At 41.3% G+C, this 24,764-nt stretch overlaps 1 protein-coding gene across 3 annotated transcripts in view; it reads left to right on the top strand.

The window, feature by feature from the left end:
- The window catches only part of sh2d3ca (SH2 domain containing 3Ca), a 55,371-nt gene that overhangs the window by 28,277 nt on the left and 2,330 nt on the right, over positions 1 to 24,764 (top strand). For 2 of the 3 annotated variants that reach the window (XM_005729277.1, XM_005729279.1), the window contains 11 exons: positions 15,658 to 15,786; positions 18,344 to 18,493; positions 19,273 to 19,550; positions 19,703 to 19,780; positions 20,480 to 20,607; positions 20,723 to 21,095; positions 22,296 to 22,425; positions 22,615 to 22,730; positions 23,199 to 23,370; positions 23,463 to 23,574; positions 23,653 to 23,859. In XM_005729277.1, coding sequence (XP_005729334.1) covers positions 15,658 to 15,786; positions 18,344 to 18,493; positions 19,273 to 19,550; positions 19,703 to 19,780; positions 20,480 to 20,607; positions 20,723 to 21,095; positions 22,296 to 22,425; positions 22,615 to 22,730; positions 23,199 to 23,370; positions 23,463 to 23,574; positions 23,653 to 23,859 — 1,873 coding nt within the window. The remainder of the gene's footprint in view (positions 1 to 15,657; positions 15,787 to 18,343; positions 18,494 to 19,272; positions 19,551 to 19,702; positions 19,781 to 20,479; positions 20,608 to 20,722; positions 21,096 to 22,295; positions 22,426 to 22,614; positions 22,731 to 23,198; positions 23,371 to 23,462; positions 23,575 to 23,652; positions 23,860 to 24,764) is intronic. The other variant, XM_005729278.1, reaches the window with a different exon arrangement.

A 24,764-nucleotide genomic window follows, 5' to 3' on the forward strand; every position in this document is an offset into this window, starting at 1 on the left:
GTGTGTGTGTGTGTGTGTCTGTGTGTTAACAGAGGTGGGCTAGTATTGATGAGGCTTGAGACCTTCTATCCATCAATGTAAAGACCTTTAACCCCAAAACCCAGCAAATTAGCCATTAATGGGTGAGGCCAGAGAAGGAGGTGCAGAGGACGGCAAGTGGCAAAGCCCTTAGGGGAAACTGCATGTGCGTGCGTGTCCATGTGTAAGTGGTGGAGACTGAAGCGGTGCACAGTTGAGTCTTATTGCGACTGATTTACCATACTATAATTAGCCGTTTTCTCATAATGAGGTCATTTTTAGAAACAACCACAGTTTGCAGACAATCACCAGTCTCCCAGCCCTCTGCCCCACCAGCCGCAGCCTCTTCTCTGCACTGCCAAAATTAAAGATTAGATTTGTATTTCCAGCAGAGTGAATAAACTGCCCAGAGCATCTTTCAGCTGTCCCAGCTGGTCCTGGCTGTCACAGACACTAACAACTCTGGGTTTCAATTAAAGACAAGGTGATAATATTTTTAACCGGAGTGAAATGGAGGTTAAACTTCAGAAAGATCATATTTATCCTGCGGATTAAAGAATATTGGTATTTTAAATAAATAAATATGATTTCAGAAAAATACAAATAAGGGGAATAATGAGTAAATATTCCCTGGAACATGCGGGTAGATAACGGGCAGGTTGAACCAGCAGGCAGCAATGCAGCGCATCAGCAGTGCTGATGTGTCAGAGGACATGAAAGGGAAATTTTCCAGCTTAAAGAGACCATCGAATTGGCAGGTGTGTTTGGTATAATTTGAGGAGAACGAGGCTTTAAACTACAGATTTCCCTTACCTCTTTATTTTCTTGCTTTCTAATACATCGCTTTTCTCTCTCCCTTTGCCTTTCGACTGATGCAACAAGGTGATGCCTCGGCTGTTGTTTGATATCAACGCAGACATTTCCTTGCAAGCAACTACACACTGACATACCGGCTGAGTGGATCTGTGAGGGGAAGAGCACAGAGGCGGGAATGATATGATGGCAGAATAGGGCAGGTGTACGGGCGGAGTGAGAGGAAAAACTAGAAAGAATGACTGTGAATAAAGGAATGGAAGGAGAGAGACAAAAGGTGGAATGGAATAAGTGGGAAGGATACCAAAGTTCATGTTAAGACAGATCAAGCATGATGCAGGTTAGAAAAGCAAGAAATAAGACAGCTGACCTCTTCAGGCTTACGTTCTCATCTCCATCCTTCACAGCTCTCCCTACTTAACAGGTATGTGTCAGAGAAGGAGGCGTATGGGGGAAAAACAAACAAACAGACGAGTTCAGGAAAAGATCAGTGTTTGAAGACGGAGCATAACATATCGAGATAAAAGCGTGAGGCGCAGAAAAAAAAGGCTGCAGTGTTTGCCCATAGCACGGTAGATGGAGGAAGCGAAACCTGATGAGAGGGGAAAATTGGCTAAAGCAGCGAAGTAAAGGAAAGCCATGTGATGAGTCAGACAAATGTGTACATTTGAGCTGTCTATAAATTGCACCGCAGTGAGGGAAAGGTGAATTATGAGCAGCAGAGAAAGGCAGGTGGAATTGCAGTGATTGACCAGCAAATCCTCAATTCTCTGAGATTACTCTGAGCTTTGGCCAAGCAGGAAAGATGGATAGGGTTGTTTTAGCAGTGCCAGCTGGGGTTAACGAGCATCTTGAGTTATATTATGTGCAGGCTATATTTTGAGAATGCGTTTAAAGGTTTTTTTTGCACAGATGTGATTGAGTGTGGTCTTTCTTGACGTTGACTGTAACTACACTGGTTTGTTAAACTCCCATTTCCAGCTTCAATTTTTACGATTGTGGCAATTTTATTCTTGTTTTATTGAACTGCAAGTGAACGCATCACCAAGTTTTCATCTAACGGGGTTAGGGTGCTTAGTTATCAAGCTGCATCCATGAACAAAAAAGTCTGTTGATTAGGGTAAATAAGAAAAACTAACCAGATTTTTATACTTCAAAAGTGGACTTTTTGCATGCATGTTGTGACATGTGGCGTGATGGGGTTAGGGTAACTCTAACCCTCCCTGTTTTATCTTCTTCTCGAAAATCTTGTTTTTTATTGAGATAATGAATTTACAGCACTCCGGGCACTTTGACTTATGTAATTAAAAGGCTCATACCAAATTACTCCAACCTATCCAAATTGGAATGGGGTAAGGTAATTTCAGTAAATTGGGCATTTTTACATGGAAGCCATTGAGGATTGACTCCTTTCAGCCTCGTAGGTTGGTGCTTGTATCAGAAGTGTGACCAGACCAGTTCCTGTGCCTGATGGTCTTGTAAAAAGAACTCAGTTGGAAATATGACTAATAAATGCTGTACTTGTCCTCTCAGCCATGCCGGCAGAAACACAGGTCACCGCATACTGCAATGTGTGTAAATTTAAAGCATGAGTCATGGTAACAGAGCAACACATAGTGTGACTGAGTGGGCTGCTGAAGTGGCTTCATGACTTTGTTTTCATCTAATTGTTGTGTTTTCACTACCAGCACTGTGCTGGCAGTAAAGGGTTTTGAGGCTTTGTATCTTCATCCGCTGTTTTGTCCATCTTCAATAAGACCTGAATTGGAAATCATCTTCAGTCAGGGGTGATGGACTCAACTAACCACTTGTCCGTAGGGAAAACTGATGACTCAAGTGTTAAGAGACTAATACTTTGGGAACAGATCACATGTGTGCATACGCACACACAATTGTACATACAATGGGATACCATTATAACTGCTCTCAACCCGCCATGTTTTCCTCTTCGGTGCACGTCACTGCACATGACAGAGCAAAGCACACATGCAGCGCATTAACCTTCTCTCTGTCACACACACTTACACACACCCAGACATTTTTCCTCAGGGAAACACCAGCTGGGGCATGCAGGGTATGGCGCTACCATGACAACGGCATCTATAGGTGTGGCATTGCTGAGTCGACTGTAAGAGAGTAGTGTGAATGCATGCAGTAATATTGTTTGGTTGAGGTTCGTAAAGCCCTTTTTGTGTGTTTTCTTCTATGTAGTGATTCTGTTTTAACCAGTGCATCAGGATATCACTCTTACTTGTCTGTCTCACTCACATTTGTATTAAACAGTTGAACCGACTGTATTAAAAATGTTAAAAATGAAAGAAATGTTTTTTTATGTTTGTGTTTCTAGAGATTTATTAGAGGTTTTAAAGCATTGACATTTAAGCAGTGTGTTTTTAAGGCCCCTGGAAAGTTTTCTGTAACATTAAATAATAAATATTTAGCATTATCAATATCTTGTCACAAGACATCCAATAAGCAATCACTGAATTCATATTTAAATCTTACCATAGACGATTGTTTCTGAGATGTACATCAGAGATATCACTATTTTCCAATTGTTGCATACACTTAAGTTGGCTCAGGAGGGAGAATAATAATTATAAAGTTGGTCTTTCAATCCTGTGTGTGCAAGTTCAAGCGTCTTTGGGCATTTTGTACGTGTGTGTGTGTGTCTGTGTGTGTGTGTGTGTGTGTAGGTGTGTGTGTGTGGTAGGAAGAGTACCTTATTTATCGTATAAAGACAGTGTATCAGTGTGCATATGGAAAGGACAATGAGTGCTCAATATAGCTAGAAAAGTGCTACATGAACACAGTCCATTTACCTACAATCATAGTAAGAAGCTGATGGATTGAAGAGCTTAGAAAATGAGACTCAACCATTGCCTACACACTGAGCAACTCTGCAGCTGGACTTTGCACGTTTGTAAATTGTGTTAAATTTGTGAGTGTATCCAATTACAGCAATTCTTGGTGTGTGTGTGTGTGTGTGTGTGGATACAGCGCTTTGTCATCAGCAGAAGCAGCTATTAAGGTAATCTAAATTGAATTGCGTTGAACTAAGCAGTCTTATTTCATCCTGAGAAACATCTAATTAAATCTGTGTTTTCAGTCTGTATTGTACTCTGGGTGACTGTTTCTTTAATGACTAAACATGTCAGCGGTATCTGTAGCAAAATGGAATGGCGTCATCGCCAGCTCGACCTAGGTGTGCACTTGTGTCTGTGGGTATTTGTGTATATCTGCATGTGTCCTTGTTGCGGTATGATCTTGTTTGTGTCCATGTTACTTCTCTGTTTCTGGTTGGGTTTATTTTTGTATTTTCATTGGTGTGAAAATGGGGATATGTATGGGTGGGGGGTGTCTTTACAAATTCTTTTGGGAAATGAGTGTTTACTTCCCTTAGAGTTGTATGTGTGTGTCTGTGGGTGTGTGTGAGAGAGAGCGAGAGAGAGCAAGCATAGCCTATAGGCCTGTTTAGCAGAGAAACCGTGGGTTAGGAGGCGAGCGAGACAAGTGTGCTTGTGCTTAACAGTCAAACATCATTAAAATCTTCTTCGCTCGTGTGTGTGTGTGTGTGTGTGTGTGTGTGTGTGTGTGTGTCTGTCAGCATTTCATTTGTATGTGTATAAGGGTTTCTCTGTTAAAGTTTGTGGGGATAAAATATTTTTTAGATAATTTTCTTTTTCTTTTTGGAATTTGTGGGATGTTTGATTACTTTTTGTGCACATTTGTCAGTGCCAGAGACAGTGCTGTCATGTGCAACAAATTCTACAGATTTAAGAAAAACAAAACAGACTAAAACAAAATAAATTTACCCAAATTCACTTCACCAGAGTGCTAGTATTGTGGTTGTAAGTATAACTGTGATAAACAAAACCACCCTCTCACATGGAGGACATTCAGCCCTTTAGGCAGCTGATTGTCATATATATCTTTGGCTGTGGCATGCATGCATGCATACATACATACATACATACATACACATTTTACTATCTGTAATGGTCTTCTCATCAAAGTGCTGATAGATGCTGTTGACCAGGTGTAGAGACAGCGAGAGAGAGAAAGAGAGAAACAGGAAACAGAAAGTAAGTGCATCACAGAAGAAGGGAGATTAAAATATGAATGGCAGAGTCATACAGGGACACTGAGACTGTTTGGTCTATAGAGAAGGCAGATACAGTAGTATATTAAAGGAAAAATATTCTCTTTTCAACTTGTCTGTCTTCATTCTTTCTGATTTTAGTGTCGCTTTACTCACCAGTTTTAACTGATTTTATAAGGATGCAGTGGGAGGTCAGGTGATGAAGCATCACCAGGGTTCAGACTTGATTTCAAATTTGCCTGGATAACCTTAAGCAGAGAGTGGAGCATTTAAGGTAAAATGATTCTGTGGAGCCACTTCTCAGTTCAACCTGCTTTAACCTAATGTGCTGAGATGTAGCAGAAGCTGCAGCTCACATGGCACAACCAGACAAAGGGCAATTATAACAGTCATTTCTGGTGCATTGTTTTGTTTTGTTTTTTTGTTACTGCCCAGGGAGTACATTTACTGAAATGTCTGGAAACACAGTCTCTTACTTACCAACTGCAGTAATTAGGGATACCAGAAATTTAGCAGTCAGTACCAGTAGAATTACATTTGTTCTGGAAGAATTGTTGCCTTGGTGACTACACTGCCCAGAGTACCAAAGAAAAACAAGTAACATTGTGTTTTCACAGTTTTGGTATTGAAAGGCACACTAAATACAGGAATTAACCTTTAGTAGCTTATTATTATCATTATTATTATTATTATTATTAAATGATGACATATCAACCTTGCTTTCGGCTCCAAATTCCTGCCGCGCCCATTAATGCTGCTGTCTTTTTAACATGTTGTAACGCTTTGTATCTTTTAAAAAATTTATTAGAAAACAAGCCCCTAAATGAACAGTAGTCATTGTAGGCCGCTCTGGCTCTTTAGCACTGTTTATGTGCATTGCATTTTTAAGCTCAGTTTTTAAATCATCACAATGTACCTACAGCCCATGGGCCCATGGTTTGCCAGACACCAAATATTCAAATGCTTCAGAAGAGAATCACTCTGAGGGTAACTAAGGTTTAAAAGGTTTAAATGGGTACATGAAGCTGAGGATGAGGAATTTTCATTAGCAAGTAATACAGCCCACACAGTACTATATTAATGTTGTGGATAAATCATCTCAGATGTTCTCTTGACCCAAGTATGGTCCGTTTTCAGCGTATTTTTCAGGTCATATGATTGCATTTGAGTTAGTGCTCATCCTCCATGTTTGCCCTGCTAATGTGTTTAATAGCTCTGTAGCTAGCCACCAGGTAGCATACTATATGCCAGCTAGCCCAACTTCAATAATCCTAAAAGATTACCGCTGTTTAGTTGTTGGTCTTCATTTGTGTCCAAAGTGATAGCAGAGCTGTACATTTTGTTTTATTTTTAAAGTCTTGGAGTCAGAATATGGTTTATCATCTTTAGATGAAAACTAGCCCGCTAACTTTCTGCTAACTTCCTTCCTTTCACCCCATTAAACTTGATAAATCCTCTTTTTCATCTGTGTCTGGATATTAAGCTTTATTGTAACACCACACTGAACATTTTATGTAAGAGGAAGAAAACGTTTTATTAACTCTGTATTTTGTTTGAGTTTGGGAACCGAAAAAGAGACCCAGAAATGGCTAATGATGGCAGACTTAAGAGGTGGATTAGGGTCTTTTATCTCTGCGGTTCTTTCTGCCATACTTGGAGACCACTGTGTTTTCCTCTGATTTGGTGGAGGATGTACAGACTTATGCTCCAAACTCCATGCACATTATTTTCCTTTTTTTCACGGTTTCTTGCAAATTTAAATTCTCTTAGTGCTGATATTATTTGCTATTTTCTTTGTGGCAATAAACAACTGAGTAATGCAGTGAGCTGCTTCTTAAGTGAGTCTCCAGCTCCCTGGTCTTGCATTCATTTGTGGCGATGGTAGTTCTTGTTCTGCTATGAAGGATGGGTCATCCCCATGTAGCCCCACATGAATCAACTCTCCACCTACTGCAGATTCTAGTTGAAGCCGCTGGCTCACTGTGAGGTGACTGGTGTTGTGATTTGCCACTATTTAAATAAACTTGAATTGAATTGAATCTCCAGAGTAGAAAAAGTACTACTGATGGCAGCTGCAGTCCAATATGGTGTAGTTGTCAAGCAAGAAACTGCAAACTCATGGGAGGAGTCGCAAATTAATATTGAGGACTGCTACAGCAGCAGCCTGGCCAGTGAGCCACCCAACTGGGAAATTTAGCAGTGACTGAACTTTCTCTTAGATGGATTAAAAAATAAATAAATAAAATCTGAGGAGCAACTGCGCCAACTACCTCTTCCCTATAGGTTTGTTTTGCCACTACCACTTCATGCCTGGGGAAAAAAAGGGACTTGAAATTGAGTTATAGATAGACTGGGATAAGAAAAAAAAGGAGGCAATAACCCGAGAAGTCCCGAGAAAGTAAAAAAAATCAGAGCTATTGCAGCATAAGGCAAGCGTAGTTTTGTGAAAGTGGAGCCGTGCAGCGCAGTGGCACTGTGCTTCCTACAGTCTCAGTGGGAGTGTATTTGTATGTCATATCCTGTCCACCAGCTGTCACTCAATACAGGGGGTCTCTGCGCCGACACCAATACTGACTGACAGCTCGAATCAGTGCTCTGTGTGTGTGTGTGTGTGTGTGTGTGTGTGTGTGTGTTTAGATTTCTGTGGGACAGTATATCAGCATCCAGCGCTTCCAAAGGAGAGCGTTTTGTGTGTGTTTGAGTGCGTACTTATAAGAGACATTCATTCCTAATGACAATAGAAGGTCACTGTTATCACTCTCATACTCTCTCTCCCTTTCTCTGGCTGCATACTAGGCATCACTCTCTATGTCTGAGAGACTAGTTGTTTCTCTGATATTGTCCGATAACATGAGGTATCAAAATTTCTGTTTTTATCTCAGTGGGGTTTTTAATTCTTTTTTTTCTTTTTTTTGGGGGGGGGGGCACAAATTGGCAAGTTTGATTCTCAGGCCAAGCTGGGATGGGCCAAACTGATTTGGGGCAATTCTAGTTTTAATATCTCCATTATTTGATTTTGTTGTTTAATTGCGGAAGGTGGTTTTTTTTGGTTTTTTTTGTTTTGTTTTTTTTAACCTTAGCTCAGTTGAAGCAATTCTTCTGCACCTTCTGCTCAAAAAGCCTCAGTCACTGCATGCATTATTGCATGATTGCAATGATTATTATGCATGGTTATTAGAGTTTTTCCCATCTCATAAAAATTTTATATACTCCGGAAAAGGAGAGAACCCTAACCCTCCTTGGCTTCCATGCAGGTCCACCAAGCCCCCATTGCCCCATCACCCCCTCCAAACCTCCTGTAGTGGTTTTCCCATTATTCTGCCTAATTCTAAATGGACATCTTTCAGTACCCCTTCACCTTTACCTCAAGATTGACTGACATATTCATGCTGACAGTTGCTGTAATCAAGAAGACACAAACTTAGCAACGTAGTGTATGCTGTACAGTGTAGCGAGGAATGCTCAGACCTCTACATTGGAGAGACCAAACAGCCACTTCATAAACGCATGGCACAACATAGAAGAGCCACCTCCATGGGACACGATTCGGCTGCCCGTCTGCATCTAAAGGATAAAGGTCACTCTTTCGAGGATGCCGATGTTCACACTTTATTCAGAGAAGTCAGATGGTTTGAAAGAGGAGTGAAAGAAGCCATCTATGTCCACTGTGAACAACCATCTTTGAACAGAGGGGTTGGTTTACTACATCAACTGTCTGCCATCTATAATCTAGTTTTGAGATCCTTTCCCAGACGCCTTAATGCCCACTCACATCCCCGCCATTTGACCTCACGAAATCACATGATATGATGGGTCTAGGTTTCACAATGAGTTCACCCAAAATCTGTGTGACCTACACCTGTTTTCACACCTTGGCTCATGTGATTGGGTAGAAGATCAACAGGGGGTTCATGACCCTCTTGGGGATACACTCCCCTAGGACTTAAATCTGGGACTCTTCAATATCTGACCCTAGAACTGAAGAGGCTTCTCGGATGAGAGGTGAAACGTCTTCAAGCAACTTAAAGAAGTCCAGACGCTTTTCTTTCCAAGTTCCTTAACTTTCAACATTTCTCCTGAAGTAAAACATCATCCATGCCTAGCTAAAGGACCTCATATAGACAACTTCAGGTCAAGTTTCAGGCCACTGTTCAAGAAAAGGCTGTATCCTAGGATTTTAGCCTTTATTCAACATGATGCTTCACAGAGTTGACAGGACGGCAGGTATAGATTTGGGGCAAATAACATGATAGAAATGGTCTTTGGCAGACTTGAACCCAGGTCTCTCCTGTAGTATGGGGGTTGCCTGCTCAGCCAAGCAAGCTACAGCACTTATTATTTAACATAATAGGAAAACTTATTATGTTAAACTGAAATGGGGAAACTACAAGCAAACCTCTTTTTTTTTTTTTTTTCTGTTTTTCTTTTTGTTGGTGTCTGACTCTTTCATGAGAATGGCATGTGAGCTTGCTTATAAGAGAAAGATGAATTGTAAAAGCTGTTAGTCTGACAAAATCCCAGGCACACTGCCAAAAAATGTTAAGAAGGTTCATTCCTGTTAAATGCTACAGAGGTTTGGGCTCTGGTTGAATCAAGGTCAGCTCAAAAAAGCTAATTTTTTTTTATCATTGCATTTTTGTTTTTAAATTTTTTGACTTGAGCAGATATTTAATTAGTCACCAGGCGATAGAGTATTCCTCTAATTAACGCACAATCCTCTCTGACTGCATTGTCAGAGAGTGATTAGAGCAGTTTAACGTGCATTGTAGATAATGTGGTTAAAACATTTGAGCAAACCACTACACATCACACAGACCATGCTTCTTTTTCACTTTCTAACTGGCGAACGAGATTATCAGATCCACTTTTGAGCCGTCTTTATTGCATCATTGCAAAAGCAGTTGAATTAGCTTTGATTCAACGCTGCTCGTACCTTGCTCAGAAAAAATAAAGAAGGCTTGTGTTACCTGCCCTCCCCCTCTAATGCTCATATCATTTTACATGCGACTTAGAGACTACTACACCCATGAGAACCAGCGTGAATATAACAGTGTAGATCAGGCTGGAGGGCACAGAGGGATTACAGCCGGCTGGAGTGGGGTGATATTGGCCACGTATGCACACATAAACCCCTACAATGTGTATATGGCAGAGTGGGTGGGGGTGTGTAATCGGAGATAGGAGGATTGACGGCTACTTATACGATGAACTGGGTCTCTATCGCCTCCAGTGAGAGGAGATGTGGCTGAAGGGGAGCAGTGAGGAGGAGGAAAAGAAAGCGGATCAAGGAATAAAAAGGTTCTTCTGGAATTGGACCCCTGACCTCAGAGTTGGTGTGTGCAGATGAGGTGGGATCCCACCCCTCCTGCTAAAACCGCCAGTGCCACCACAGCTCAGAGTGTTACCATGACGGTGGGGTGAGAGGCCAGCACACTTGCTGAAAAAGAAAGGAGGTGTATTCTGACATGAGCTCAGATCCAAGTGCTGCAGTCTGTTTAGAGTGCATTCATCCCTTTGTCGGTGGTTGTGCCTGTTGGAATTTGGTCCTTCTGTTTGGGTTTTTTCCCACCTTACATCCACGCTGCTAAATTCCAGGGACTTTATTTTTGTTTCCCTGGAGGTTGTTTTTTTTTTTAATAGTTGTCAGCAAACATTTTCCGTTTCATTTCTCACTGATGGCTTCGTTTCTGGTGTTGCTTGTTTGTAGACGTATCACTTCAAATTGCTCGAGGTACTTGGCATTGTACTCCTTCAGCAAAAATGAGCAAAGAAGCGATTTCAAGCACAAACAGCAACACGCTGGTTTGTGCCTCAGTTAATGCTCTACCCCACTGTGTTTTGCATTGTAAATACCTGTGGCTTTATATTTTCGACCTGACATCACCATACCCACACTTCCACTTGTAGAGTTGTTTATATTTTGGACACTGGACACTAACTGGAAAATGATCTGGGAAAGCAAAAATAATAAACGCAGGAAATATCCAGTTTTGTATTAACAGGCAGAATAGAACCAAACACACAAACAACAAAAATAGTGCAAAAATGTGCATGCATAATATATGTATAAATATGTGCATATATTTAGCATTTCTCCCCATTATCATCTCTTTCATTTTCCTTTTGGGTGGTTCTTTTTTTTTTTTTCTCTCCCACTGATGCTGAGTGATAGCGGTGTCAATTTTCACTCTGGGAGAGTGCAGTGATGTCATGAGATGAAACCGTCTAATTGGCCTGCTGTGAGGAGCAGTGGCGCAAGTGCATGTTGGTGTAAATTAGGTGATGGATTGCACTGTGTTGTTATCTGTACCTCATTTTCACACATAAAACCCTAACCCCTATCGCCTGTTTCCTGACTCTCCCCCTAGTCACGTTCTTTCCATGAAACCCTCCTTATCCTAACCGGGCTTTTATCTTTTTTTTAAAGCCCGAGTTTCTTTCTCATCAACTCTGCCTCCTTCAAGAACAGAACCCCAACCATTAAAAGCACCACCCAAGAACTCACATTTACTCTATGCACACATACACACATGTGTGTGATTGTGCATTCATCCATGTGAATGCACAATCACACACATTGGAATTGTGTGTGCACATGCACTCACACACACACACACGTGCACATGCACTCACACACACACACACACGCACACACACACACACACACACACACACACGCACTCACACACACACACACACACACACACACACACACTTCTCTCTCTCCTAACCCCCTGGGGAAGCAAAGTCCTGCATCAGCTGCTAAATTGCCCAAACTCTCTCATCCCCTAATGGGCTACCTGTCTCCCTGCAAGTCTGCCTCACTGTCTACATTAATGAGTTTGTGTTGTCTGTCTGTCTGTCTGTCTGCCTCTGTGCCGTTTTGAATGTCTGATGTCTTGTCTTTATGTATGCTACTTGTTTTGTCTGTCTGTTTCTGACTGTTACGCTGTGTGGTGGCTTCTGTTCTCCTCCTGTCTGTCTGCCTGTTGGCTCATAATGCAACTAGTCTGTTTTTGTTTAGTTTTTTTTTTTGTTTTTTGTTTTTTTGTCCTATATGACTGTTATGTTGAGGAATTCGTGCTCAGTATGTACACATCCTTCAAAGGAAATCTGTTCATGTACTTTTTGTGAAGCTACTAAACCAACAGCAAATTCAAGTAAGAGAGCACTGCTTATATTTGTATTTGTGTTATTTGGGGTTTTTTTTCCCTTTGGCACCATTTTTGACTGATGTACTGTGCATGGAAAAAACTGTTTATGAAAAATATTAGCACATTATGAATTTGATGGCAGCGACAACTCTTAAAAAGTGGCTTTAAAAAGCTAGAAAAGCTCTAAGAACAAAAGAGGTGTCCAAACACGGCAAAGAGAATTTCTACTGCGCTACATGTATGTCATGATTAAGATAAGTGCGTGTTTTTTGGTATATTAGAATTAGAGCTGGGCGATAGAACAATAACGATATGTATCGCGATATAACTTTTACTCGATAGAGAAATTAAGCTATCGCGATAGACCTCGCCGCACTTGTCCTCTTAAAAAAATAAAAATAAAAATAAAAAGGTCAGCCAATCCAAATTAAGTAGCGCAGAGCCGAACCAATCACAGCCGCAGCGTCACGTCGCGTGACTTGTTACGTACAGCACAAGTGCCAAGCCGCACGTGTGTTTGTTTGGGAAGCAGCCAGCCACCGTACCGCCCGGGTAATGGAGGAAATGAGTGTGCCGACTAGAAAAATCAACCCAGCGTGACCGAAGGTTACCGAAGAGAAAACAGATGATGGTTCCAATGCCGGAGAGATTGTCGAACGGAAGAGCCATAGAAGTTCCGTAGTGTGAAGGTATTTCGGCTATTTCAAGTCTGACAAAAAACAGAGTAGCGTGCACTGTAAATTGTGCTGAAAGCAAGTCTGGAAATACAATAAACTGGTGCATGCGTCACACTGTGCGCCACGTTATTGTTTCGGTGAAATGAATTTCTACAATACTGTTAATTCTACTCTCTGCAGTGTTTAAATGCTTACATATACACACAGTTACTGTCTGTCCACACATACGACTTGGTTCTGCTTCTATGCCCCAGCTTTGTTTACTTTTTCCCACCGAGGCTTCTAGACTTCTGATTGGCCAATATTTCTGCACGGTTAGGAATCTAGCGCCACCTGCTGCTTTGGCATGTTCATAGCAGCGTTTTCCTTCATTTCTGCCTTTATGTGTGGACGGGATTATTTTTTAAAACGAAAACGGAAAATCTCCGTTTTCAAAAATACCCGTGTACGTGTGGACGTAGCCTCAGTCTCTGACTGGAAGCGCTAATTCGTCATTCAGCTTTTGTCAGACTAAAGTAACTGTTAAAACTGTTTGAAAAGCTCAGCTATACAACAAGGAGAGATTGAGAATTTCCTTTTAGTTCTCAGTTTATTTGATATTGACAAAAGTTAGTCAGTTTTGTCTGTTCTTCTGTAAAACAAACTAAGATTTATTTTTAGAATTAATATTTTGTTTCTAAGTGGAATTGACAATTTAGTCTGTTTCGTTTGTTCTATTTTGAAACTTAAACGCTTTAGCGGCTGCCTTTTGTGTAGTTTGCAATATTTGCCTTTATTTATCTGAAAAAGTCTCATGTTCCTTAAGTACATCTACCCTGTTGAACTTATTATGGGAAATAAATATTTAAATAAAAACAAGCTGCTGATTATTTCACATTTTACTTGTGAGCAACGGCACATTTAAATCTTACAAAAATAGTTATTTGGCTTATATCGTGATAGATATCGTTATCGCCTGAAATGAAAAAACATATCGTGATATGAAAAAATCTCATATCGCCCAGCTCTAATTAGAATACAGTAAAGCCAATGTTTTTGTGTGTCTGCGTCCCTCATCTAATGCTGTTTATTGTCTGTCCATTCTTTGGTCTCTCTGTCAATGTGTCCCTCTAATGTGAATCTCTTCCATGAACTGTATCCTAAACAGAGCCCTCTTGACATTTCAATTTCGCTCATAACCCCATATATATAAACACACAACACACACACACGACATCCATTGCTGAGCATCAGTTCAGTGGCAGGCCTCTCATGGGTTTCCACGGAGACAAGGAAAAGCAATAACTGCACACTTGACCCCTCTGCTCTTTTATTGGCCTCTTCTCCCCTTCACACACACATAAACACAAAAACACATACACACCTCGGATCTAATCTGAGAGAGTGAGGCTCCATGGTGATATTCCTCCATCTTCCCTGGAGGATTGGAGAAGGAAGGCAAAAAAAAAATGGAGAGAGGAGTGGGGACTGGAGGAAGTTAATAATTTCATCTTGCAGTGACCTGGAGACGATAAGATTGAATCTTTGGCTCTTTGTATCTCACACACACAGTCAACCCACTCTTCACACAGAGATCATCAGTTTCCCATCCTCACTCGCACACACTTGCTGTCTCTGCTTGCTTCCCTGTCGCACACAACAGTCTTGCTGAAACTTTATGACTGTGGGGAATGAACAGAGGAACTGTGGGCAAGAGGGAAAAAGAGTAATTGAGAGAAAGTAGATGAAAAACACTGAACCCGAACGGAAGAGAGGCTGACTGAGGGAAAATATTAGGTGGAACGACAGGCTAGCCTTAGTGACAAGGCTGTTTACTGTTTATTTTGGTCTCTAGTCTCATTTCTCTTCATATTGGCAGAGGCAAGATGATTTCCTTTTTACTGTGTTTACTCCTGTGTGGTTTTCTCTTGCTTTGTGCAAATTTGTGCAAGCGTTGTGCACACACATTTGTGCATGTGCATCCTCTGTTTTAATCATCTCTGGTCGCTTGTCTGACCTCAATCTTTCCACAATCATCATTTCTTATGGTGTCTTCACATTACCCACGCATCCCAGTGTGGGATTTCCCTTGTTTTTATCTTCCTCACCTAAGCAAATAGTAGAGTACTTTAGCACGTAGCATTTTAATGATTTAGTTTCAATTTTTTTTATGTTATGTAAGTAAAAATGAACGTAATCAAACACTTATCATTTACTGTAAAGAAATACGTGACTTTGAAATGTGAATCATGTTCCATTTGTTTGTGTAACGCATTTGTATTAATGTGTGGGGTTTGTTGTAATATTGCAGTAACACAAATTACTTCCTGAGTGGCTGCACTTCAGGCTGCACAGACTAAAGCAACGTCTCTATAATACATAAGAATAATAAGAGCTCGCTCATGATGATTTCTTCCTCTTAGTAATCAGGTCAGGGTCGATCGGATTGTTTCTGCTCTGTGTGTGTGTGTGTGTGTGTGTGTGTGTGTGTGTGTGTGTGTGTGTGTGTGTGTGTGTGTGTGTGTGTGCGTGTGGGAGGAAGCACACAGTGATGCTTCCCTGCAGTGTTGCCTTCTGTAACACCAAGTGTGTGTTTTTGTGCATGTCTGCGTATTTATGGAAAAGATGCTTTGTTTAACCGTACACCCATATTACATTATCATACTATTTAGATTATACAGTTACTTGTATTCAAATTTATTTTTTACACACACACACACACACACACACACACACACACACACAAATCAAATCTCTTTTGTAAATAAATCTTAATCTCTGTGGGGTTTTGCCAAATAAGACATGTATAGACTTTTCCTCTTATCTTTTTTTTCTCCATGCAAGTACACTGTACAAGCTACAAGTTCACCCCTAACTGATGTCTGGTTTCCTTCTCTTGTTTTTGCTCATACAGTTCTCTAAGGAGAAGTACCTGCTGGAGTCTCCTCCTGAGAAACTCCGCAAAGAACTAGAGGAGGAGCTGAAACTGAGCCCTGCTGACATCAGGAGCCATGGCTGGTACCATGGACACATACCCAGAGAGGTACAAACTTCATGAAGCACAATGTAGAATCTTTATACTTGCAACACTGAAAGTCCCGAATATATGCATGATAATATACTGGTACATAAATGTAACTAAAAGAATGACTCATACATGTAAGGGGTTGCCTACTTTTCATTGTCAATCCATGCAGTTGAAAATTGACTAAACTGATTGCCAGTTTATGAAGGTGTGCATTTTCCTCTGTGAGGAACGCACAGGGGAAAATGCACAAATCAAAAGTCTTTATTGAAGGTTTTTGTTGGTTTTTATTTTGGAAGGTTATGCAAGTTTTCCTTTATTCTGGTTTATTACTTTTTTAACCTTTAGACGGATCGCTGTTATGGGCTGTATATTTTATTAGGAACATTATATTAACAACTTATTTCCCCCTGGTCTTGCTCTGTTTACGGCATCATAGTATGTCTCAAGCTGCAAATGAATAAAACTTGCAGTATTGGGCTTGCAGGCTGCATAAAATCCTACCAAGAGCCATCACTGCAGCATCACTGGCTGCACTTTGAAGACCCTTTGCTTTTGGGGTTTTGTACTAACCGAGCAATTTGCAAATTTCACTTGTGCATATTTGAACTTTTAATTTGGCAATCCCATTGTGTGTTTTGTCCACCCAATCAAAAGTTTAAAAAAAAAAAAAGAAAGAAATTTTAATCCACGTTAATCCACAACTTCTGATGCACCGTCTCACTGTTTGTGATAACTAACACTCTCAACTGCAGAACCTGCTTTAACTGTTGTGTTACAAATTAGTGTTCTAACTTTAGCTTACCTTCTGTTTTTGTGCTTTTATCAGGGACAGAATCAAAGCAAAGTTTCCACCAAAGATGCCTCAAAGATTAGCTGCAGCTTGTAAACTGACTCGCTTTTGATCACACCAAAGCTGTTTTGACTACCCTGTTTAAGAATGGAGTTATTAAGAATGGATATGATTGAAAAAGTTTTGATTCAGGCTTCATGCCACAGCCTCTTAGATGCGTAGTATGAATCTTTCTTCTTCTTTTTTTTATTTTTTAAGTTAATGATCTAATGCTGCCATGGTTTGTATCCCCCCCACCTCCCTCACTACCAATTCATTCAGAATTTCAGTGAAGCGATTGGAGTGTTTTTTTTTTGTTTTGTTTTTTGTTGTGGGTTGAAGTGGGTTGTCCTCCAGTAGTGTTAGTTGAGCGATTACTTGGCCAAAGTTCTGGCTTTGAAAGCCCAGTTTAAATGCTTTACACACAGAGTGACACTGATTAATGAATCCCATCATCTGTCACAGCTCAGTAGAAATTGCTTTAGCAATGAGGAGGAGGAATCTCTGCCAAACAGACAGCTGCGCGTGTTGCTGATGTACGCAATTGAATTTCACAGCTGGTGACTAAGACATAGATACAAAGAGACACACAGCCACAGACTCTGATGCACTGCATGCACTGCATGCACATGTGGAGAGTATTTCATAGACGACCTCTGTCTCTTGATAAACCTCTGTCTCTTTTTCACGCGCACACACACACACACATAGAAACACAGATTCAAATCAACCATCTGTGAGTCTTTCCTCTTTGATTTACATAAAATATTCATTTATTCATGGATTTACCCCAGTGTAAACTTGGGGAAACCCCAGCCCCCTGCTTACAAAACAATGCCTAGTGGATAGATCTCAGGCACCCTGTGGATGGTTACTGTACATTAGCTTTCATAGATCCCGTTCCTCCTTCTTGATCATCTTCCTTTTGTTGTATTCTAGTTTATTGCTCAATATGGCTTTCCTTTTAGACATATTTGTTAATGTCCTTTTAAATCTATACTGTTGGTATGTTTGAAAATGGTAGAGAAAGAATATTGTGCCCTTCTGTTGAGCCTTTGACCTGTGTTTATACTGCCTCCTGCTGGTATCTGACACTGCTAACCCTGGACTGTGTTGCCTTTCATATTCTGTGCCTTGATTTCTTTTATTGAATGAATTTAAAGCTTTGCACATTCTGCTTTCTCTCCCTCCTTGAAGGCTGCTGTAAAGGGAAAACTGCTGAGTTTGAAATATTTTTTTTTCCTTGCTGTGTGGCTACTAGATCAATATTTGTGATTTCTTCTCACAGAAACCATCTGCAGTGTTTAGTAACAGCAAGATGTACAGCCCAGAGGTGTTTCACTAACACTAACAATGCTTCTGGATTGCTTGTTTTGTCAATAAAATTTAAGAATAACTTTCTTTTTATTTTCTTTTTTCTTTTTCTTTTTTTTTTTACAAATAGTGCTGAACTCTGAAATGCATCTTAAGAAAATCAATTATTTTATCCTTCATGGCGAAATCAAACTTTCCTTAGCAGCACGGCAGACAAGTTTGGCAGCTAGACAGATAGTTGTTTTATTTTCAGGAACACAAACTGTCCTAAGGCATTGTTATAAATAATCACAATCCTCTAAATTCAATTGTTCAACAACCAGAGTGTCAGAAACTAAACGTTCACGCACAAGCTGTAGCTCAGATCAGTGAGCTGTCTTGCTTTCAAGCTTAAAACCATCCTTTCTGTATTTTTTTTTCCATCTATAGGTATCAGAGACTCTGGTTTTGCGCAATGGAGACTTCCTTGTGCGCGATTCTCTGCTCAACGTGGGTGACTATGTTCTGACCTGTCGGTGGGATAATGAGGTGCTACACTTCAAGATTAGTAAAGTCCTGGTGAAATCCAATGAGACCAAGGTACATGTTCTTCTTTTAGGGGCTTAATAATCGGCACTGCTTGAAACATCATCTAATCCCTGTTTATTTTGTTGGATTGTACTTTAAATGTCTTTTTGTTTAGTCCTCGAAGATCAGAAAACCACAAAAAGCTACCACTGGTCTTTTAAGTTGCATGAAGTCCCTTCATGATGGTAGCAGCAGAAGCACAGGCGTAACTAATAACATTAACAATGGCTCTGTTACACTTAGATGCCTCAGTGAGTTTTCCCACTGAGTCAGCATGCACAGTACCAGTGATGGCATCAGAATGGAATCCGTGCATCCATCTTCAGTGTTGTTTCACCCTTGTATGACCTGCGAACGTGTCCTCTGTCTTTACCGGTTTGGCGCCTTCCTCCCATTTTCAGCTCAACTAAGAGCTCCGTCAAACCTGCGTGCAAACAATCGTGTTGTACCTGCAATATTAATCTGAATGGTGTTTTTGTAGTTTTATTTGTGTTTATGTGCATGCCAAATCCATCCATTAGAAAGGCTTATTTTCTCTTGCTGCCTCTAATGACTGAGATAATTACATGTGGAGGCTAATTTGGCACAGGTGTGCCTTGTTGACCAGCTGTGCCTCTGTTAGTTTTTGTTTCCAAGCTTTAATTGCTACACCGCTTATTGATGTCTTCTTCTTCTTTTGAAGCACTTACCAGCTTCTTCTACGCACTGTACTTTGAAAGGTGTATACACTGAATTTTAGAGGGATAGTTGGCTTTTGTGCGTGACACAATTTCTTATTTCTTCCTCTCCAGGTGCAGTACATGTTGGAGTCTGATAGTTTCGACTCAGTACAAGAGCTTGTGCGGTTTTACGTCGGTCAACGCAAACCGGTCTCCCAGTCCAGCGGCGTCCACATCTACTGTCCAGTAAGCAGAACTCTCCCTCTGCGCTACCTAGAAGCCACTTTTGCCCTCTCCAACAGCAAGCAAGGCTCTGCCTACTCACCGTCCAGTCAGAGGGGAGCGTACATCAAGAGGAGGAGTGTCACTATGACCGATGGGCTGACAACTGAAAAGATCATACCTCACAGGTGAGCCGAGTGATCCGGGAGTCAGGTCGGTGTTTAAGCGGAGATGCTGTTCAACCCGCAAACACCCCCTGCTGGACAGATAATAATAAAATCCTGATGATGTTCTGCAGTCTTGTAACGTCATTGTTGCTTTATGTTATATACACGATTAGTGACTCAGACAGTCCAAGTCCAGTTGAGACACCAGTGGCAACACCAGAACCAGAGCCGGAACCTGTGCCCAACTGCAGGTTGTGTGTGTGTGTTTGTGGCACTGGTGTTGTTTTTGAGCACAGAGTTAGTGCACTTACCTTTCACATTCCTGAAGCCCCCCACCCCTCACTTCACTGACACCATTAGCACCTCCCTAATAATTAGAGTGAAGCTGCCCACTGTCTTATTCAGTCCTGCACTGGATCAGTCAAGTTTCAGCGACAAAGGGTGTTTGAAACTTGAAATTGAATCTACCAAGGAGGAGCAGACAAATACGTTGTTGTGTACAGTGTAAAAACACGTTGACCTTATTTGTATGAAATGGATGTAAGGCACATTGGATAAAATAACTGTGTTTGAAAGTGGGCGTTACTGCTGATAACGGTTTTAATTGGATATGAATGGCGATTGTGAATCTTAAACGTTATTTAACTATTTTTTTTCACCAGTTTAGAAGAGATTAAACTGTACTCCACGTCTTTGCTCCTGCTTAAGTCACAAACTTTATTTTTGCTCAGAAAATAACACATCTATTTATCATGACGACTAAAACGTCTCCCTTTTCTCTCACCAAGAATAAATCCGTACATCCTTAACCACACCACTCCTGTCATCTGAATCTGAGCTGCACTGCTTTATGAGGTTCCCTATATTACCTTAGCATGATGTTAGAGATGTTAGAGATGTTAGATTTTTAACATCTCTTTAACATCTCTTTAAAAATGCTGTGTTTGCAGCCCGTCGACGATCCACCACCATAAAGACGCAATGCGGAACTGTGCAATGAGCATGGACCAGATTCAGGAGTATCGTTGCCCCTTGTCACCTGTCGGGGAAACCCCATTGTCTCCGGCGTATAGTGCTAGTAAGTAACCAGGCAGTCACAGACTCAGGCGCATAAATAAAACATAATCATGTTCCCTAACTCACTCAGCGGAGTTTTTAAGGTTCCTTTTTGCTCTCTCTCTGTTTCTCTTTAGTCACCAGGCAGAGAGCCCACTCAGGTGGGCGGGTCCTGGCTATTGTCCCTCCCTCCCCTGTGATGCGTCGCTCCAGCGACCCCCAAGTCAGCCCCTCAGCCAGTGACAACCCTCCAGAATTTCCCCCACGTACCTCTCACTCAGCACACTCCTCACCGGCCCATCATCCCAACTACCAATCACATTCTTCAGAAACAGCAGGGAGCTACTGTGACCTCAGACCTTGTCCCTCTGGGCCCCCCAAACCACCAACTAAAAGCTACGTAGAGCGATTGAGGGTGGAGGAGGGGACAGTGGAGGGAGCAAGAGAGGAAGGAGAGGGGGTGTTCAGCGCCCCACAAGTGGAGACATCTTCCTCGTTTAAGCCATCCAGGTACGAAACAATAAAGCCAGCCTTCCAGATTTGTATTTCATGGTGTTTCCATATTGTATATTATATGACGAGGACATACTCCATACTAAAATGCATTTGTGAGTTTTATGATTTGTCTTATATTATTGCTTGTTTTGAGAGGAAAGGTCATGACTATGATTCGGTTTTTAGTTTTTCATAATTCTTAATGAATTATGGCCATAGGACGAAGAGTAGGCACAAAAAATGTGAAATTTTTTCTCGGTTTGTTATATGTTGTGTTATATGGCTAGATTTAACATTTGGACTGACAGATATATCAACAACTGCAATGTTTTAGACCTAGCCAGAAGGCAGCTGTTACATGAAAGGATATCAAACAGAACCAGCTTATGTGTTACAAGTAACAAGCAGGGTGAATAGCCAGCCTATCGTGTGGTCAGTATACAGTTAAGGAAGGTTGAAGAATATTCTGCTCAAAGGGCAATACACCTGCTGACATTTAGTTATAGAGTGCGAAAATATGAGTGAGTGAGGAAGTTTTGACAGGCTCTGCAGTAAAGCCATGAATGAACGGAGTGGAAAACAGGCTTGAGTAAGCAACTGATAATCCTGTGGGGAAACAGCCCGAGGCCAGGCTTTTTGCTCTGGTCATAGACGCAGCAGATACTGTATTTCATTGGGCTTGCGGTGCCTTAAGAGGACACAGCAGATGAAGCTTGTAAAATGAAAATGGCAGGATGCACCGAGTTGGCAGTACCTCTGGCTATCCTTGTGTCCCCCTGTGAAATTCTGGTGCAGGGGGAGATTTGCTAAATTGGTGTGAGCAATACTGGGGGAAAATGGCAGGAAAAAGCTGCGGTTGTTTTGGACACATCACATCCCATGTACCAGCTGATATTACAACAGTATACTCAGATTGCTAATGAGGATGGTCAATATTATGAGTACATGTATTGGTGTCAGCAGATGATGAGCATGATATTGCACAGCGCCCATGCTCTATGTTTGTGCTCACTCAGGGACCATTTTTGCTATTGAAGGCACTAAATTCTATTAGGTTACAAACTGAGATACCGGCGTGAGCCCCGTAATCAATTTAAAGTCATGTCCTCTCAATCTTTTTTTTAAACAAGTTGGGCCTCTTCTGGTATCCTCGCTAGTGCCCGTTTCCTGTGCTGCCTTGGTATTTTCTAATGTGGTGTAATCGTTCTTGTGCAGGTATGAGTCTTGCCTTATGCCGGCTGAGAATAAGCCTCTGGAGATGTCTGTATTGAAGAGAGTCAAAGAGCTGCTGGCTGAGGTGGATGCAAGGGCTGCAGCTAAACATATTACCATGGTGGACTGCACGGTACGAAGAAAATACAGAAATAAATACACGCAGCTAACGCAGCAAGCTTAAACTTATAAGTTAAACATAAATGCATACTGAGATGCATATTACTGCCAAAGATTTATGTACCAAAATAAACATGCATGTAGCCCAACAGAAATATAAGCATAAAACCATGAACACACTTTCTTCTCCTTTATTTGGCAGGTTGCTAGAATATTAGGTGTAACCCCAGAAATGCAAAGGATGATGGGAGTGTCCTCAGGGCTTGAGTTATTGACTCTACCACATGGACACCAACTGAGACTTGACCTACTGGAGAGGTGCAGATGCTTTTTCTTTTTCTAACATCTTCCTTTATGCATCACTGAGTAACCCTTTCATTAATCCAGCTATTGATTATCTTTTTGATTCCATTCTTATTCGTATTCTGTAAATCATCGCCTTCAATTACTCTGATTTTCTGCTGCGCTCCCCTTGTTCCTCTGCTTCCATAATAAATATTTCTTTCATGAAACGGCATGGGAATGCAGTCAAACTTGTTATAAAGCAAAATGTGAAGCATCACCCTACGCATTACAGCTCCCTTTTGCTCAACTATAAGTCCCATTCTAAAGTTTTTGTAAAATTATTTAGAGTACTTTAAATAATAAATTTCTTCTTCTTCTTTTAAAAGGCTCCTTCAGATTATTCCAACTCACTTCACTCGAGTGATGTGAATTCAGGATGGCTTTAATAGACCTTGACTTGCCTCTGAAATAAGTGTTAAACAAATAAACTTTGTTTCTCAGGTTCTACACCATGTCTATCATGATGGCTGTGGACCTGCTTGGCTGTACAGGAAGCACGGAGGAGAGGGCGGCCCTGCTCCATAAGACCATCCAGTTAGCAGCAGAGTTGAAAAGCAGCCTGGGCAACATGTTTGGTTTTGCTGCTGTGATGAGAGCTCTGGAGCTCCCGCAGGTAAGAGAGTCAGAAGCCACCGTCGTTAGCGTGGAAAATCCGTGAAGGCTAGCGCCAAACGCATTCTAATTTTGTGTCTTTCACTCCCTCAGATATCCCGTCTGGAGCAGACATGGGTAACCTTACGCCAAAGACATACAGAGGGAGCTATTCTATACGAGAAGAAACTCAAGCCTTTCATGAAGAATATAAACGACGGCAAAGGTGAGATTTCTGTGGCTGGTTGGTCTTGTACAAAAATTCATCGACAGCGCTAAAGTCAAAACTATCCCGTGCTTTCAGAATCCAGTGCTCTGTCCAACACCACCTTCCCTCACATCATTCCCGTCCTGTCTTTACTGGAGCGTGGTATGGCTCTTGGGGATGTACTGGAACCCTGGGAGAGTGCAGAGGTGGGAGTAGATGTAGTCATGTACCACCTAGAGGCAGCTCGCACCATCGCACATCACGGGGAGCTCTACAGAACCAATGCAGAGACGAAATTACAGGGTAAGAGGAACCTATATCCAGTCCAATATTTTATTTATTTTCAGGTTTCTGCAAAACTAATGACATTGTAGCTTTTACTGCAGGATGTAAGTTTTGGGTTAAGTTAATTGCAGTCACTCACAGTGGACCTTTCCTTTGTGTTTGTGCTGTAGTTGATTTTTGTAGGATTTTTAAGACTTATGTGACAAATTTGTTAGTGCTATAGCCCAGTGGCGAAATAAATATATGCCGTAGCCCTTGTTTCCTGTCAGTAATCAGTTGGTTGTTGCCAGCTTGACATGTTGTTACATCTCGATGCGTTGCTATAAATGTGTGTTCAGTGTCACAGCATCACTGTGATGTAATAATCGTGTGTGGTTGCTACCATGCAGACTGTATTGACCTCTTAATATCCCTCCACTGATTCTCAGTTTGAATCAGTTACTGCATTATCGAACAATCTGTCAATAGCTATCAGTTCACATCTGTTTTCCGTTATTCTGCTATTGATCACCGTGACCTCAGCTTGCTCCTTTCATCAACAGTTCTACAGACCAGAGTGGAGATGCTTATTTCATGCTGTAAAACTTAGTTCAGCTTAAACATTTTATGGCCAAAATCCATCTCTAATCCATTTTACAGGTTAGGGTTTGGGAGTTGTACTTCCTTTTATTAAGCGCTGGGTACATTTACGTTGATTTCCCTGTAGACTTACTGCAATGCGTGGAATGATCATTAAGCGTGGAAAATTCAGCAGCATCGGCAACGGAAGTTATCGGTTGTCAAAGCGCCAGTTTTAGAGCTCTCGGCCTTGTCTCACAGTCTTCACCAGCAAAAAGAACTGGCTCACATGTTTGCAAAGTCATTTGGTATTAACTGGTCATAAACGGTGGGGACTGGGTGGAACTCTCTTAGGCTATTTTTAA

This window comes from Pundamilia nyererei, unplaced genomic scaffold (genome assembly GCF_000239375.1).
Source record: "Pundamilia nyererei isolate P.nyererei 1_Seehausen unplaced genomic scaffold, PunNye1.0 scaffold00032, whole genome shotgun sequence".
Lineage (NCBI taxonomy): Eukaryota > Metazoa > Chordata > Actinopteri > Cichliformes > Cichlidae > Pundamilia > Pundamilia nyererei.